The 12,298-nt window shown below is 34.3% G+C and overlaps 1 protein-coding gene across 4 annotated transcripts in view; it reads left to right on the forward strand.

Moving 5' to 3' along the window:
- The window catches only part of rapgef4b (Rap guanine nucleotide exchange factor 4b), a 71,476-nt gene that overhangs the window by 43,094 nt on the left and 16,084 nt on the right, over positions 1-12,298 (forward strand). For 3 of the 4 annotated variants that reach the window (XR_015492450.1, XM_087254776.1, XM_087254777.1), the window contains 11 exons: positions 434-506; positions 585-649; positions 2,758-2,864; positions 3,999-4,120; positions 6,727-6,910; positions 8,535-8,619; positions 8,712-8,772; positions 9,312-9,388; positions 9,503-9,649; positions 11,936-12,042; positions 12,220-12,298. The exon at positions 12,220-12,298 is cut by the window's right edge and continues 7 nt beyond it. Coding sequence is in view for 3 of the 4 variants with exons in the window: in XM_087254776.1 (XP_087110902.1) it covers positions 434-506; positions 585-649; positions 2,758-2,864; positions 3,999-4,120; positions 6,727-6,910; positions 8,535-8,619; positions 8,712-8,772; positions 9,312-9,388; positions 9,503-9,649; positions 11,936-12,042; positions 12,220-12,298 (1,107 nt within the window). In the remaining variant the exon portion in view is untranslated. 4 annotated transcript variants of the gene reach the window in all.

Here is a 12,298-nt window from a genome sequence, read left to right on the forward strand (position 1 = left end):
TTATTTAATTTAATTATAATTTTTAATGGAGGATTAAATTATATTGAGGAAAACTAGGCATCAAAAATAGTAATTAACAAAATTATTTACTCATAAAACTCTATTCATGACAAATAAACTGATTTCTGAGCCATTCGGAATAGAGGTTTTCTTGAAAAAGTGCAGTATAATGGGTGTCTGAATTGTAGATGAATCTTCCGTCAGTGTTTCATTCACGGACTGCTGTTCCTCAGCTGCATGTACCTCGTCACCATGGTGATATGCAGAGGAATGAAAACATCTGAATATTCATAGCCATCATTGCCAAGCCACAAAAAGAGCGTGATTGGCGGCGCTCAGCATTTTCACTACATCTCTTTCAGTGTAATGTGAAGGCAGTTCACCTGTGATGACTCAGCAGAATTTTTATCTGAAATAAATCTTTGCTTTGCAGAAATACAGGCAGTGCATGGCAGGGCTTCTTGCTCCGCCGTATGGAGTGATGGACAGTGGAGCGACTAATGATAGTGAGTATGACATGCTAGCTTACACTCGCGTTAAACATCGGGGATTGTTTCTGAAGCATTTCTTTCTTTGTGATGCAGGAATGCCGGACAAAGACAATCTCAGCAACGATCCTCTCAATTTTATGTCAAAAAACCTGAATAAGGTATGATTGATGTCTGTGTTGGTTGTTTTTGCATATCTATGTACTGTTTTCAAAGGGTCATAAACTGCATGTATATGATTTTGTAATGTATTAGAAAGCTTTTCAATACTTCTACATTTATTTAACCAAAAATTCCAGGAATATTTTTTTAACAGCTTTTTTTGTTAGAATTAAAATAGCAGGTTTTCCCAGAGATGGGTTGCGGCTGGAAGGGCATCTGCTGCGTAAAAACGTGCTGGATAAGTTGGGGGTTCATTCCGCTGTGTCTACCCCTGATTAAGCCGAAAAGAAAATGAATGAATGAATGAATGAATGAATGAATGAATAAAACAAGCAGTTTTTTCTTTACGTTGTGATTTTTTCTTGTGATGTTATAATTTTCTGCATGATTTTTTCTTGGTACTCGTAAAATGTGCACAGAAGAAACAAAAAAGGGTTTTTACAGTGATACCATTTTAATGAAAAGTTCTTAAAATACACATTTTATCATTTAAAGAAACACGTTTTGCACTATTAAGAGTGTTTTGTGAAATGAAAAGGTTCTAAAAATGGTAAAAGTTCTAGTGATTTCACAAAAAGGTGTTACTATAATACATAATATACACTGTAAACAACATACTGTAAATGTACAGTAACTTTGGCACTTTTGGTTGCAAGACTGTAAATTTACAAGCACACTATAAATTAACAATTACAATTTACAGTAAAATGTACAGTAACTTACTGGAAAATTTGGTTGAAAGTAAAACTGTAAATTCAGGAGCACATTGTAAATGAATAAGTACAATTTACTGTAAAATTAACTGTAACTGGCAATTTGGTTGCATCTAAGACTGTAAATTTGCGAGCACAGTGTAAATTAACAATAACAATTAACTGTAAAATTGACAGTAACACACTGGTAAGTTTGGTTGCAAGTAAGACAGTAAATCCACCAATTTATTATACAATTTACAGTAGCTTGCAATTTTGGTTGAAAGTAAGACTGTAAATTTACGAGCACATTGTAAATTAACTTACTGTAAAATTTACAGTAACTTACTGGCAATTTTGGTTGCATGTAAGACTGCAAAGTTATGAGCACAGTGTAAATTAACAATTACAATATACGGTAAAAGTTATAGTAACTTACTGGCAATTTTAGTTGCAAGTAATACTGTAAATTTACAAGCGCACTGTAAATTAATCCATTTTACAGTATTTTTTACAGTGACTGACAGGAATAGGATTGACAGGAATAAATAACATCAATGCAGCTTAATATCTGAATCCATTTTTTCAGGATGCTTTGATTGAGAATATTTAAATTTATAAATGCTGCAGGGTTAATATACCTTTATTGTAAAATTCTAAATGTCTTTACCATCACTTTATTTCACAATTTATGGTCAATTTAATCTTCTTATCATAAGTGTTTGCCTATGTGTAAAATGTTACTGTTTTCTAAATTATCAGTGGATGTGATCCTGCATTAACATTTATTTTAGTTAAAAAATACAATCCACACCTGATCCACTTTCCAGTATCAGAAGGAATTATTAGTTGGATAACAAAGACGTAGAAGCACATAATCCTAACTGTACACTGAAGAAAATGCTTAATTGGATTTACTAATGTTTTTTAGGTATGTAGTTGCAAAAGTGAAAGTTTATATGGGCTGAATTTAAACAAACATATTAAGTTGAATATTACAAAATATTATTAGTTAGTTTAATTCAGCCCCTATAAATAATTTGCAACCGCGTACCTTAAAAACATTAGTAAATCCAAATAAGCATTTTAATTTTTCTGTGTAGGCCTAAACTATAAACTTGTTCCTTTAATCTGATTGGCTGTTTGGAATGTTGTTCCAAGATCAACCATGCACTAACTGTAATCTTTATGCACATAACTCAAGACCGCCACCTCAATTTTATACAAATTTTGTTTAATTAATATACAAAATTACACATCCTCTTCTAACAAAAAGATCTTTAATATGATTTACGCTAGCGATCGAGTGCAGATGACTAAATCACAATGAATGTGTGTGTGTGGTCACAGATGTAAAAATAGGCCATTTGTGAGTGTTCTCTCTCTCTCTCTCTCTCTCTCTCTCTTTGCTTTAGGTGCCGTCAGAAAAGATTTTGAGGGCAGAAAAAGTGTTACGTAATGCAATACTGGCCAGAGCTCCCCACATGATCAGAGACAGAAAATATCATCTGAAAACATACAGGTGTGTGTTGCTTGCGACTTTCAAGGTAACCAGGGTGTGAATTACAGGGGTGTTTTAGGGGGGTGGGGGTGAGGTTTACAGATAATATATATACACACTAGACTAACCCTATAATGGTTCATACTGTTGTGATTGATTGATTGATTGATTGATTGATTGATTGATTGATTGATTGATTGATTGATTGATTGATTGATTGATTGATTGATTGATTGATTGATTGATTGATTGATTGATTGATTGATTGATTGATTGATTGATTGATGGAGTGATTGATTTGGTTAGTCGATGGGTTGATTGGTTGGTTGATTGGTTGGTCGGTCGGTTGGTCGATTGATTGATTGATTGATTGATTGATTGATTGATTGATTGATTGATTTATTGATTGATTGAGTGATGGAGTGATTGATTTGGTTAGTCGATGGGTTGATTGGTTGGTTGATTGGTTGGTCGGTCGGTTGGTCGATTGATTGATTGATTGATTGATTGATTGATTGTTTGACTGGTTGATTGTCTGACTGACTGACTGTCTGACTGACTGACTGACTGATTGATTACATTAAGAGATGCATTTTTGATATTGAAGTTTTCTAAATGTTATATTTAAATAGGCAAATTGTGTATTATTTCATGTTTTTGAATGCATTTCTAGCTAAAATGTTTATATAATCATGCAAATTATTCATTAACAATGTTCTATGGTAAAAACCTTCAGAAAACAAATAAAACAGATATGCTATAATACAATACATGCCGATATAACAACACTGGTATATCTGCGAAAATAGACATTTATGGATCAGTTTTAAGAAAAAATTCTGTCCAAATATGCAATAATAAGTGAAATCTACAAGCACAGACAGATAAAGTGTGACAAAAAAAACTTTAAAAGTGTATTTTGGATGTTTTCTTTACATCTGAATAAAAGCCCTTTATGAAAAGCTAAAAAGTTCAAAATGTTAAAATTGTTTGTTGCCTGCAGTGTCTTAAATGTCAAGTACCCTGTCAAATGCACAGTTTATTTACTTATGCCGCAGTATCTGCAGAATCAGCAGTGCATGTGTTGAAATTGATCTTAGTGTGTGTGTTTGTGTGCGTGCGTGTTTGTGTGTGTGTGTGTGTGTGTGTTTGCAGGCAGTGTTGTGTGGGCACTGAGCTGGTGGACTGGTTGCTTCAGCAGAGCTCATGTGTTCACAGTCGGGCTCATGCTGTGGGAATGTGGCAGGTGCTGCTGGAGGAAGGAGTTCTGAATCACGGTACACAACAAACAAACAAACAAATAAACAAACATACCTGCAATCTGCTGTATTGCCACACAGATTAACAGCACACTAAAAGATTCATCTATAGGGTGGTTTCTACAATGCATTTCATCTTTATGTGTGTATAAAAACACATTCTTTAATTTAAATTTCATTTTTGATGTAAATTTTGATGTATAAATGTTTATATTTTTAGACACACTGTAAAAAAATATTGCTGCCTACATTTTTTTTTGTTAAATCAAAGGTATTTTTCATCTCAACCTAAACAAATATTAAATTAAACATTGTATAACAAGAAAAATGAGTTAAAACCTGATTAACTCATCAATATTAGTTAAAGTAACATAAAAAAAACATTTTCATTTATTTATTCATTTTCCTTTGGCTTTATTAATCAGGGGTCGCCATGGCCTTCCAGCTGCAACCCAGTACTGGGAAACACCCATACACACTTATTCACACACAAAACATGCAAACTCCACACAGAAATGCCAACTGACTCAGCCGGGACTTGAACCAGCGACCTTTTTGCTGTGAGGCAACAGTGCTACCCACTGAGCCACCGTGTCACCTACATGACATGATCTTTTTTTTTTACAGTGCATAAATTTTAAATACATACACTATATTGCCAAATGTTTTAGGACACTCTTACAAATCATTGCATTCAAGTGTTCCAATCTCTTCTATTTAGCCACAAGTGTATAAAATGTGTACAAACATTTCCTGACCTCCACCCTGAACACTTTTGAGATAAAAAAACAGCAGATAATGTGAGCCTTTCCGGGCAATGTGGTGGCGCAGTAGGCAGTGCTGTCCTAGTAGGTAGTAGTCGGCTTGGTCAGATAGCATTTCTGTATGGAGTTTCATGTTCTCCCCGCGTTTGCGTGGGTTTCCTCCCGGTGCTCTGGTTTCCCGCACAAGTCCAAAGACATGCAGCACAGGTGAATTGGGGAAGCTAAAATTGTCTATAGTGTATAAGCGTGAATGAGAGTGTATAAGTGTTTTACCAGTGATGGGTTGGGGCTGGAAGGGCATCCGCTGTGTAAAACATGTGCTGGATAAGTTGGCGGTTCATTCCGCTGTGGTGGCTTCAGATTAATAAAGGGACTAAGCCAAATGAAAATATATGAATGAATGAATGAATGAATATGAGCCTTTCCATCCAACATTAGTTCTAGAATTACTATAGAAGATTTGGGTCAATTCAAATTTTTATGATTGTAATTGACCCAAAAATAAGTTTAGATTTAGTTTTTGCAACCTTTTTCAAATCTGGTTAAAGAGATAGTTCACCTAAAAAATAAATAATAAATGCTCCCTATTTGCTCAAGCTGAAAGCCTTAAAACCGAAAACCTGTAAACATTGACTTTCAGTATTTGATTTTCCGGTCCCACTTTATATTAAGTGTCCTTAACTACTATATACTTGTATCAAAAAAATAAATACAATGTACTTACTGTGTTCAAAATGTATTTGAGTACACTTGTGGTGCTCCTAAGTTGGTATAGGGGTTGGGTTATGAACAGGTTTGGTGGTATGGGTAGGTTTAAGGGTGGGTTAAGGTGTAAGGGATGGTCAACAGTGTATTTACAAATGTAATTACAGAAGTTAGTTACAGGTGTAATTACATATAGGTATTTAATCAAGCATAAGTACACAGTAAATACACAATAAGTACATTTTAACAAACTATTAATTCTTGTGTAAGTACATATTTTTTAAGGCCACTTAATATAAAGTGGGACTGATTTTCCTGCTATGAAAGTCAATGGTTACATGTTTGCAACATTTTTCTAAATATCTTATTTTGTGTTTCACAAAAGAAAGAAACTCATAAAGCTTTCTAATCAATTGAGGGTGATTAGGGAGTATTTTTTATTTATTTTTGGGTGAACTATCCCTTTAACCAGATTTGAAAACGTTGCAAAAACAGGACCTAAACTTATTTTGGGGTGAAATAAATTAAAGTTTGTATTGTTATCCACATAATAAAAAAAAGCTAAGCACATACACTGTATTGGCAGAAGTTTTTGAGACATCTGTCTTTACTTGTACAGTATGTGCTTAAACAGCTTCATCCCTTCTACAAATTTTAAGAGTGTGTTTATAGGATATCTTGACTATTTTTCTAGAACCGCATGGATGTTAGATGGAAAGGATCACATTATGCTATGATTTACCTTAAAGGTGTTCAATCAGGTTAAGGTGTAGTGTATGTGTGTAAATGATGTGTATGGATGTTTCCCAGAGATGGGTTTCAGCTGGAAGGGCATCCGCTGCATAAAACATGTGCTGGATAAGTTGGCGGTTCATACCGTTGCGGCGACCCCTTATTAAAAAAGGGACTAAGTCGAAAAAAGAAATATGAATGAATGAATCTCATAAAGTAAACAATGACAGAATTTTAATTGTTGGGTGAATTATTCCTTTAAGTTTTAATTCTACTCAGTGCTATTTGCTCAGCTCTTGCTGTTTGATTTCTACACTTTATAATAGGAATGACCCTCTCAAAGTTTGACAAAACAACCTCATTAACTTGACTCCAATTAAAGCATCTCTTTATCTCTACTTTTCTTTCTCGTTATGTGGGCAGTCGACCATGAACTCAACTTTCAAGATAAGTACCTCTTTTACCGTTTCCTCGACGATGAGGAGGAGGATGCGGTGTTGCCTAGCGACGATGAGAAACGCGAAGCTGAGGAAGAGCTGCAGGAGACACTCCTCTTCCTCTCTCAGATTGGCCCTGACGCGCACATGCGCATGATCCTCAGGAAACCGTGAGTGAACCACCGCGCCGCCCGCTGGGTGCATTAAAAATGTTAAATTTTTTTTTTTTTTTTTTGCATTTGTAAATTACAATTACAGGAAAAAACGCATCAAAAGCAAAATTTCCACAGATAATTAAAATTTAAATCAAAGAAACATAAACAAAATGAAAGACTTTCACAACACGCCACATGCATGAGTAATATCACAGGAGTAGCTTAAAAATATGGCTGTATATCGACACTGGTGTCCAATCAGTGCTGACATACAGCCACATCGCACTGTTACTCGTGAGATATTGCATTTATATAACAGTTCAACGGCATAATCATGTATATAAAAAAGAAATCAAACACAGAGAGTCCAAAAACCCCTTTTGTAAGAGGAACTACTTCCTTCTGTCAATCTTACACATCTGCAGCCGATGTCAGAACAGCTGAAACCGTTCACAAACGTCACTTTAGAGCTAGTATTTGAATGATTCTTTAGCGTAATGTCTAAAGTGATGACAAAACAGGTGATTTTGCTGACATTTAAAGATTATAAGGCTGATCGGCATGAAATATTTACGGCATATGCCATCAATCTACACAGATTTCCCAGCATTTCTCTTTTGTAATCGAGAGATCACAGTAATTAATCCAGAAAAAGCCAAAGCAAAGCAAACACTACCACATTACTATGATATAACTACAGCACTATAACATACAAAAGAGAGAGTTCTTAAAATTTCACTTACCTGTTCTGTAATGATTTGTTCAGCTGTAGTTTGAAACGTACGCTGAAGAAGTGCTGTTTTTCTTCACTAAGGGCTTATCATGCAGTCTCTGTCGCCATCTTGTGGCTAAACGTCAACCGTCTTTGCTAAATTTAAATTCTCATTGTTAGTCATCATTAACTCACACTTCATTTGTTTAAAACCTCTATTTGAGTTCTATTTTTTCTTGTGTTTAAATCGAGAGACGATATTTTTAAAAGCTGGTAGCTGTCTTACATGGTAATTGTTTTCCCTATAATGGAAGTTGTTGGGTTCCAGCAACCATCATTCTTCAAAATCTCCTATTTTGTGTTCAACAGAAGAAAGAAACCCATAAAGGTTTAAAACCACATGAAGGTGAATAAATGAAGGGTAATTTTCTTTTTTGGGTGAACTATCCCTTGTGATAGGGATAAATAACTATGCTTAACTGTATTAAAAGTTCACTTTTTGGTACTTCAGATCTGAAAAGTATACTATTAAGAGGTGAACTAATATTTTATTATATTCGATAGTATAATATTTTAAAGTTAATTAATATAATGTTATAATATATTACAATTAATATAATATATTAAAATTAATTAATACATTAATAAAATTAATTAGTGTACTGAAATAGAGTACACTTTAACTATACTATTTTTCAAAGCAAGTGCAATTTGCAACAATTAAAACACATTTTAAGTCAATATATTTTCATGGTGACTTTATTTTAATTTTCACTTTGGATTTAATTAAGAAAGGAAGAATACTCTACAACATGGTTTATCCAATCTGTTTGCCCTGATATTCTGCTATTGCCTATTTTCACCCAGTGCTGAACTACTTTTTTTGCCCCCCTTCCTTTCTTTCTTTGTCCCTCGCTCTAATTTTAGGCCTGGTCAAAGAACAGCTGAAGACCTGGAGATTATTTATGATGAGCTGCTGCATATCAAAGCTGTCTCTCACCTGTCCAACACTGTAAGAGCATCCCTCCAGAGTCATTTACACAAGTAATGCCCCGTGCTGTTTGAACATGTTAAAATGATCTGTGATGGTGCTGCCCTCTGCAGGTGAAGAGAGAGCTCGCCGGTGTCCTCATCTTTGAGTCACACGCCAAAGCAGGCACTGTCTGTGAGTTTCAATGGCTCTTTAATGCTCTTTTACTTAGTTGATATAACGTTGTGAATATAATTATTATGTCAATAAGATGTTTTAATATTTAGGAAGAAAATAAATGCTCATCAAGGCTATATTAAGTTGATCCAAAAGCTCAAATCAGTTTTCATCCTGTCGCAATATCTGTTTTTTGTTGTACGATATATATTGCACCAAAATATATTGCGATAACCAATATTATTGTCATTTTAAGACTATTTTATGCCACTCGTTATACAATGCCAGAATGACAATATAATATCATCACAATGTAAGAAACACTCTTCCAAAGAACACTTAATATTTTATTGTTGAGATTATTTAATTGAATTTAATTCATTTTAACGATTTAATAATAAGGCTAAATAAAGCACATCCTAAATAAATAATAATAAATGTTATAAAAAAAAAGTGCAGGGTAAAAAGTAACAGAGGCTGCGATATCTGCTACCCAATCTATTTTCAATTGTCAGACACCCACATGTATGTCTGTATGTTTGCTCTCTGAATTTCAGTGTTTAATCAAGGGGAGGAAGGCACTTCTTGGTATATTATCCAGAAAGGATCAGTAAATGTTGTCATCTATGGCAAGGTAATGTCAGCTTTCATGTTTACTTACATTAATGTTAATGATTTCATAAATAGTGGCAAATATTAGATCAGTGTGTGTGTGTGTGTGTGTGTGTGTGTGTGTGTGTGTGTGTAGGGTGTGGTTTGTACGCTGCATGAGGGAGATGATTTTGGCAAACTGGCGCTGGTAAATGACGCCCCCCGCGCCGCTTCCATCGTGCTGAGAGAGGACAACTGCCACTTCCTGAGGGTGGACAAAGAGGACTTCAACCGTATACTCAGGGTACACACTACACAAACTTCTGTCTCCTATAGTGCTGCTCAGACATTATGACAAGCCGGTTTAACATTAAATATGATTGATTTACTTGCATCTATGCTACAGCACTTTTTTAGCTAAAATCTGCAAAGTTACTCATAGTCAGTGGTGGAAGGAGTACTGAAAAGTCATACTCGAGTAAAAGTACCATTACTTGCCTGAAAATGTAGTGCAAGTAAAGTAAAAGTATCTGTTGTAAATATTACTCAAAGTATGAGTAAAAAGTAGCTTTTTCAAAAAGTACTCAAGAGTAGTGAGTAGTGAGTATTACTCTGTGAAAAACTGATGCGTGTACATGCAGTCTGTGCAGGGATGTGTAAACGTAACATTCTGTAGTGCATTTAGTGATCTTCAAACTTCCTATATTTATTTGTTCCTTCCAACCTTTCTTCCATTGTTTGTTTGTTTTTTCCTTGCTTCATTAATTCATTTGGTCCTTCCTTTGTTCCTCCCTTCATTTGTTCGCTCAGTCATATTTTTGTTCCTTCCTTCATTAGGTCCTTTGTTCATTTGTTCATTCCTTTCTTAGATCGTTCAGTTCTTCCTTAAGTCCTTCCTTCATTAGGTCCTTTGTTTGTTCATTTATAATTTTGTTCCTTCCTTCATTAGGTCCTTTGTTCTGTTCTTCCCTCATACACTTGTTCCTTCCTTCCTTCATTTGGTCCTTACTTCATTTGTTCGCTCATTCATTTGTTCTTTCGTTCATATTTTCTGTTCCTTCCTTCATTAATTTGTTCGTTCCTTCCTTCTTTTCCTTCCTCAGTTTGTTCAGTCCTTCCTTAGATATTTTAGATATACTAGATATTTTTCAAGACACTTCTACAGCTTAAAGTGACATTAAAAGGCTTAACTAGGTTAATTAGGTTAACTAGGCAGGTTTGGGCAAGTTATTGTATAATGATGGTTTGTTCTGTAGACTATCAAAAACAAATGTAGCGTAAAGGGGCTAATAATTTTGACCTTAAAACAGTTTTTAAAAAATTAAAAGCTGCTTTTATTCTAGCCGAAATAAAACAAATAAGACTTTCTCCAGAAATATATATATATATATATATATATATATATATATATATATATATATATATATATATATATATATATATATATATATATATATATATATATATATAAATATTAGACATACTTTGAAAATGTTCTTGCTCTGTTAAACATAATTTGGTAAATATTCAAAAAAAGAAAAAAAAATTCAAAGGGGGGCTAATAATTATGACTTCATCTGCATACTTGCACAATAAAAGAAAGTTTTGCAAACAAAAAAATAAAGTATTGAGCAAAAATAAATAAATAAGTGCAATTCTCAAAAAATCGCAATGCGGAAATTAGGTTTTGAGAAATAAAAATTAATTTTGCTAACAAAAATAAAAAACTGCAAAAAAATAAATCAAGGAGTGCAAGAAAAAAAGAATATATTTGCAATAAAAAAACTATATATTTGCAAAAACATTATTTATAGCATTGCCTTTACAAAACCTGTCCAGTCAATTGCAATGCTCATTTTGATGACAAGGGAGCGGAGTCAAGAAAGCTTGGGCATTTACGACAGGCCCGAACCTGCCTCCATTTAAGCGAAGTCATCAACTAGAGACAAAGTATCACCGAAGTGGTCTTATAGCCCACTGTGTCCATGCCTGCCGTAAACGCCCAAGTTCCCTTGACTCCGCACCACTTGTCAAATCAGGGTCACAAAGTGTAACGCGCAGAAACGTGAAGTGCAAAGGGAAACCAGCATTGCAAACTCACGGTTGACTTAAAAGTAAATCAAAATGAGCATTGCAACTGACTGGACAGGTTTTTGTAAAGGCAATCCAATAAAAATGTTTTGCAAACATTTTTTTATTGCAAATGTTTTAATTTCTTTGCACTCCTTAATTTTTATTTGCAGTTCTTTTTTGTTTGCAAATTTCATCTTTATTTCTCAAAATGTAATTTTTCCTTTGCAGTTCTTTACTTTTGTTAGCAAAATGTATTTTTATTTATCAAAAATAAATATTTGCTTAGTGATATTTGGAGAATTGCATTTATTTATTTAGTTTTTTGTTTTGTTTTTTTGCTTAACACTTTATTTTTTGTTTGCAAAACTTTTTTTTATTTTGCAAGTGTATATGGCCCTAGATTGACTCCATAGACGAAACCAAACACTGCTATTATGATTCATTAGTGAATCTTTGAATCAGATGAGGCTGTATTTCTTGGTCACATGTATTTTGGTTTGTGTTCATGTGTTTTTAGGATGTTGAAGCAAACACGGTGCGTCTAAAAGAGCATGAGCAGGATGTTTTGGTACTACAGAAGAGTCTCCGGCCCTCCAGCCATGGAAACATCCCAGCCCACTTCAAGTATGTCTTTTCAGTTTATCTGCACCGTTTTGACCCATGGACAACAAACAAATCCAGTCATTCAGTTATTTATTCAAACCTCTATGTGTGTGTGTGCGTGTGTGCGTGTGTGCGTGTGTGTGTGTGTGTGTGTGTGTGTGTGTGTGTGTGTGTGTGTGTGTGTGTTGTGTTGTATAGATACACTGTGATGTCAGGCAGCCCTGAGAAGATTCTGGAGCATCTGCTGGAGACAATGCGACTGGACATTCATTTCTCT

This window comes from Danio rerio, chromosome 6, assembly GCF_052040795.2.
Source record: "Danio rerio strain M-AB ecotype USA chromosome 6, GRCz13ab, whole genome shotgun sequence".
NCBI lineage: Eukaryota > Metazoa > Chordata > Actinopteri > Cypriniformes > Danionidae > Danio > Danio rerio.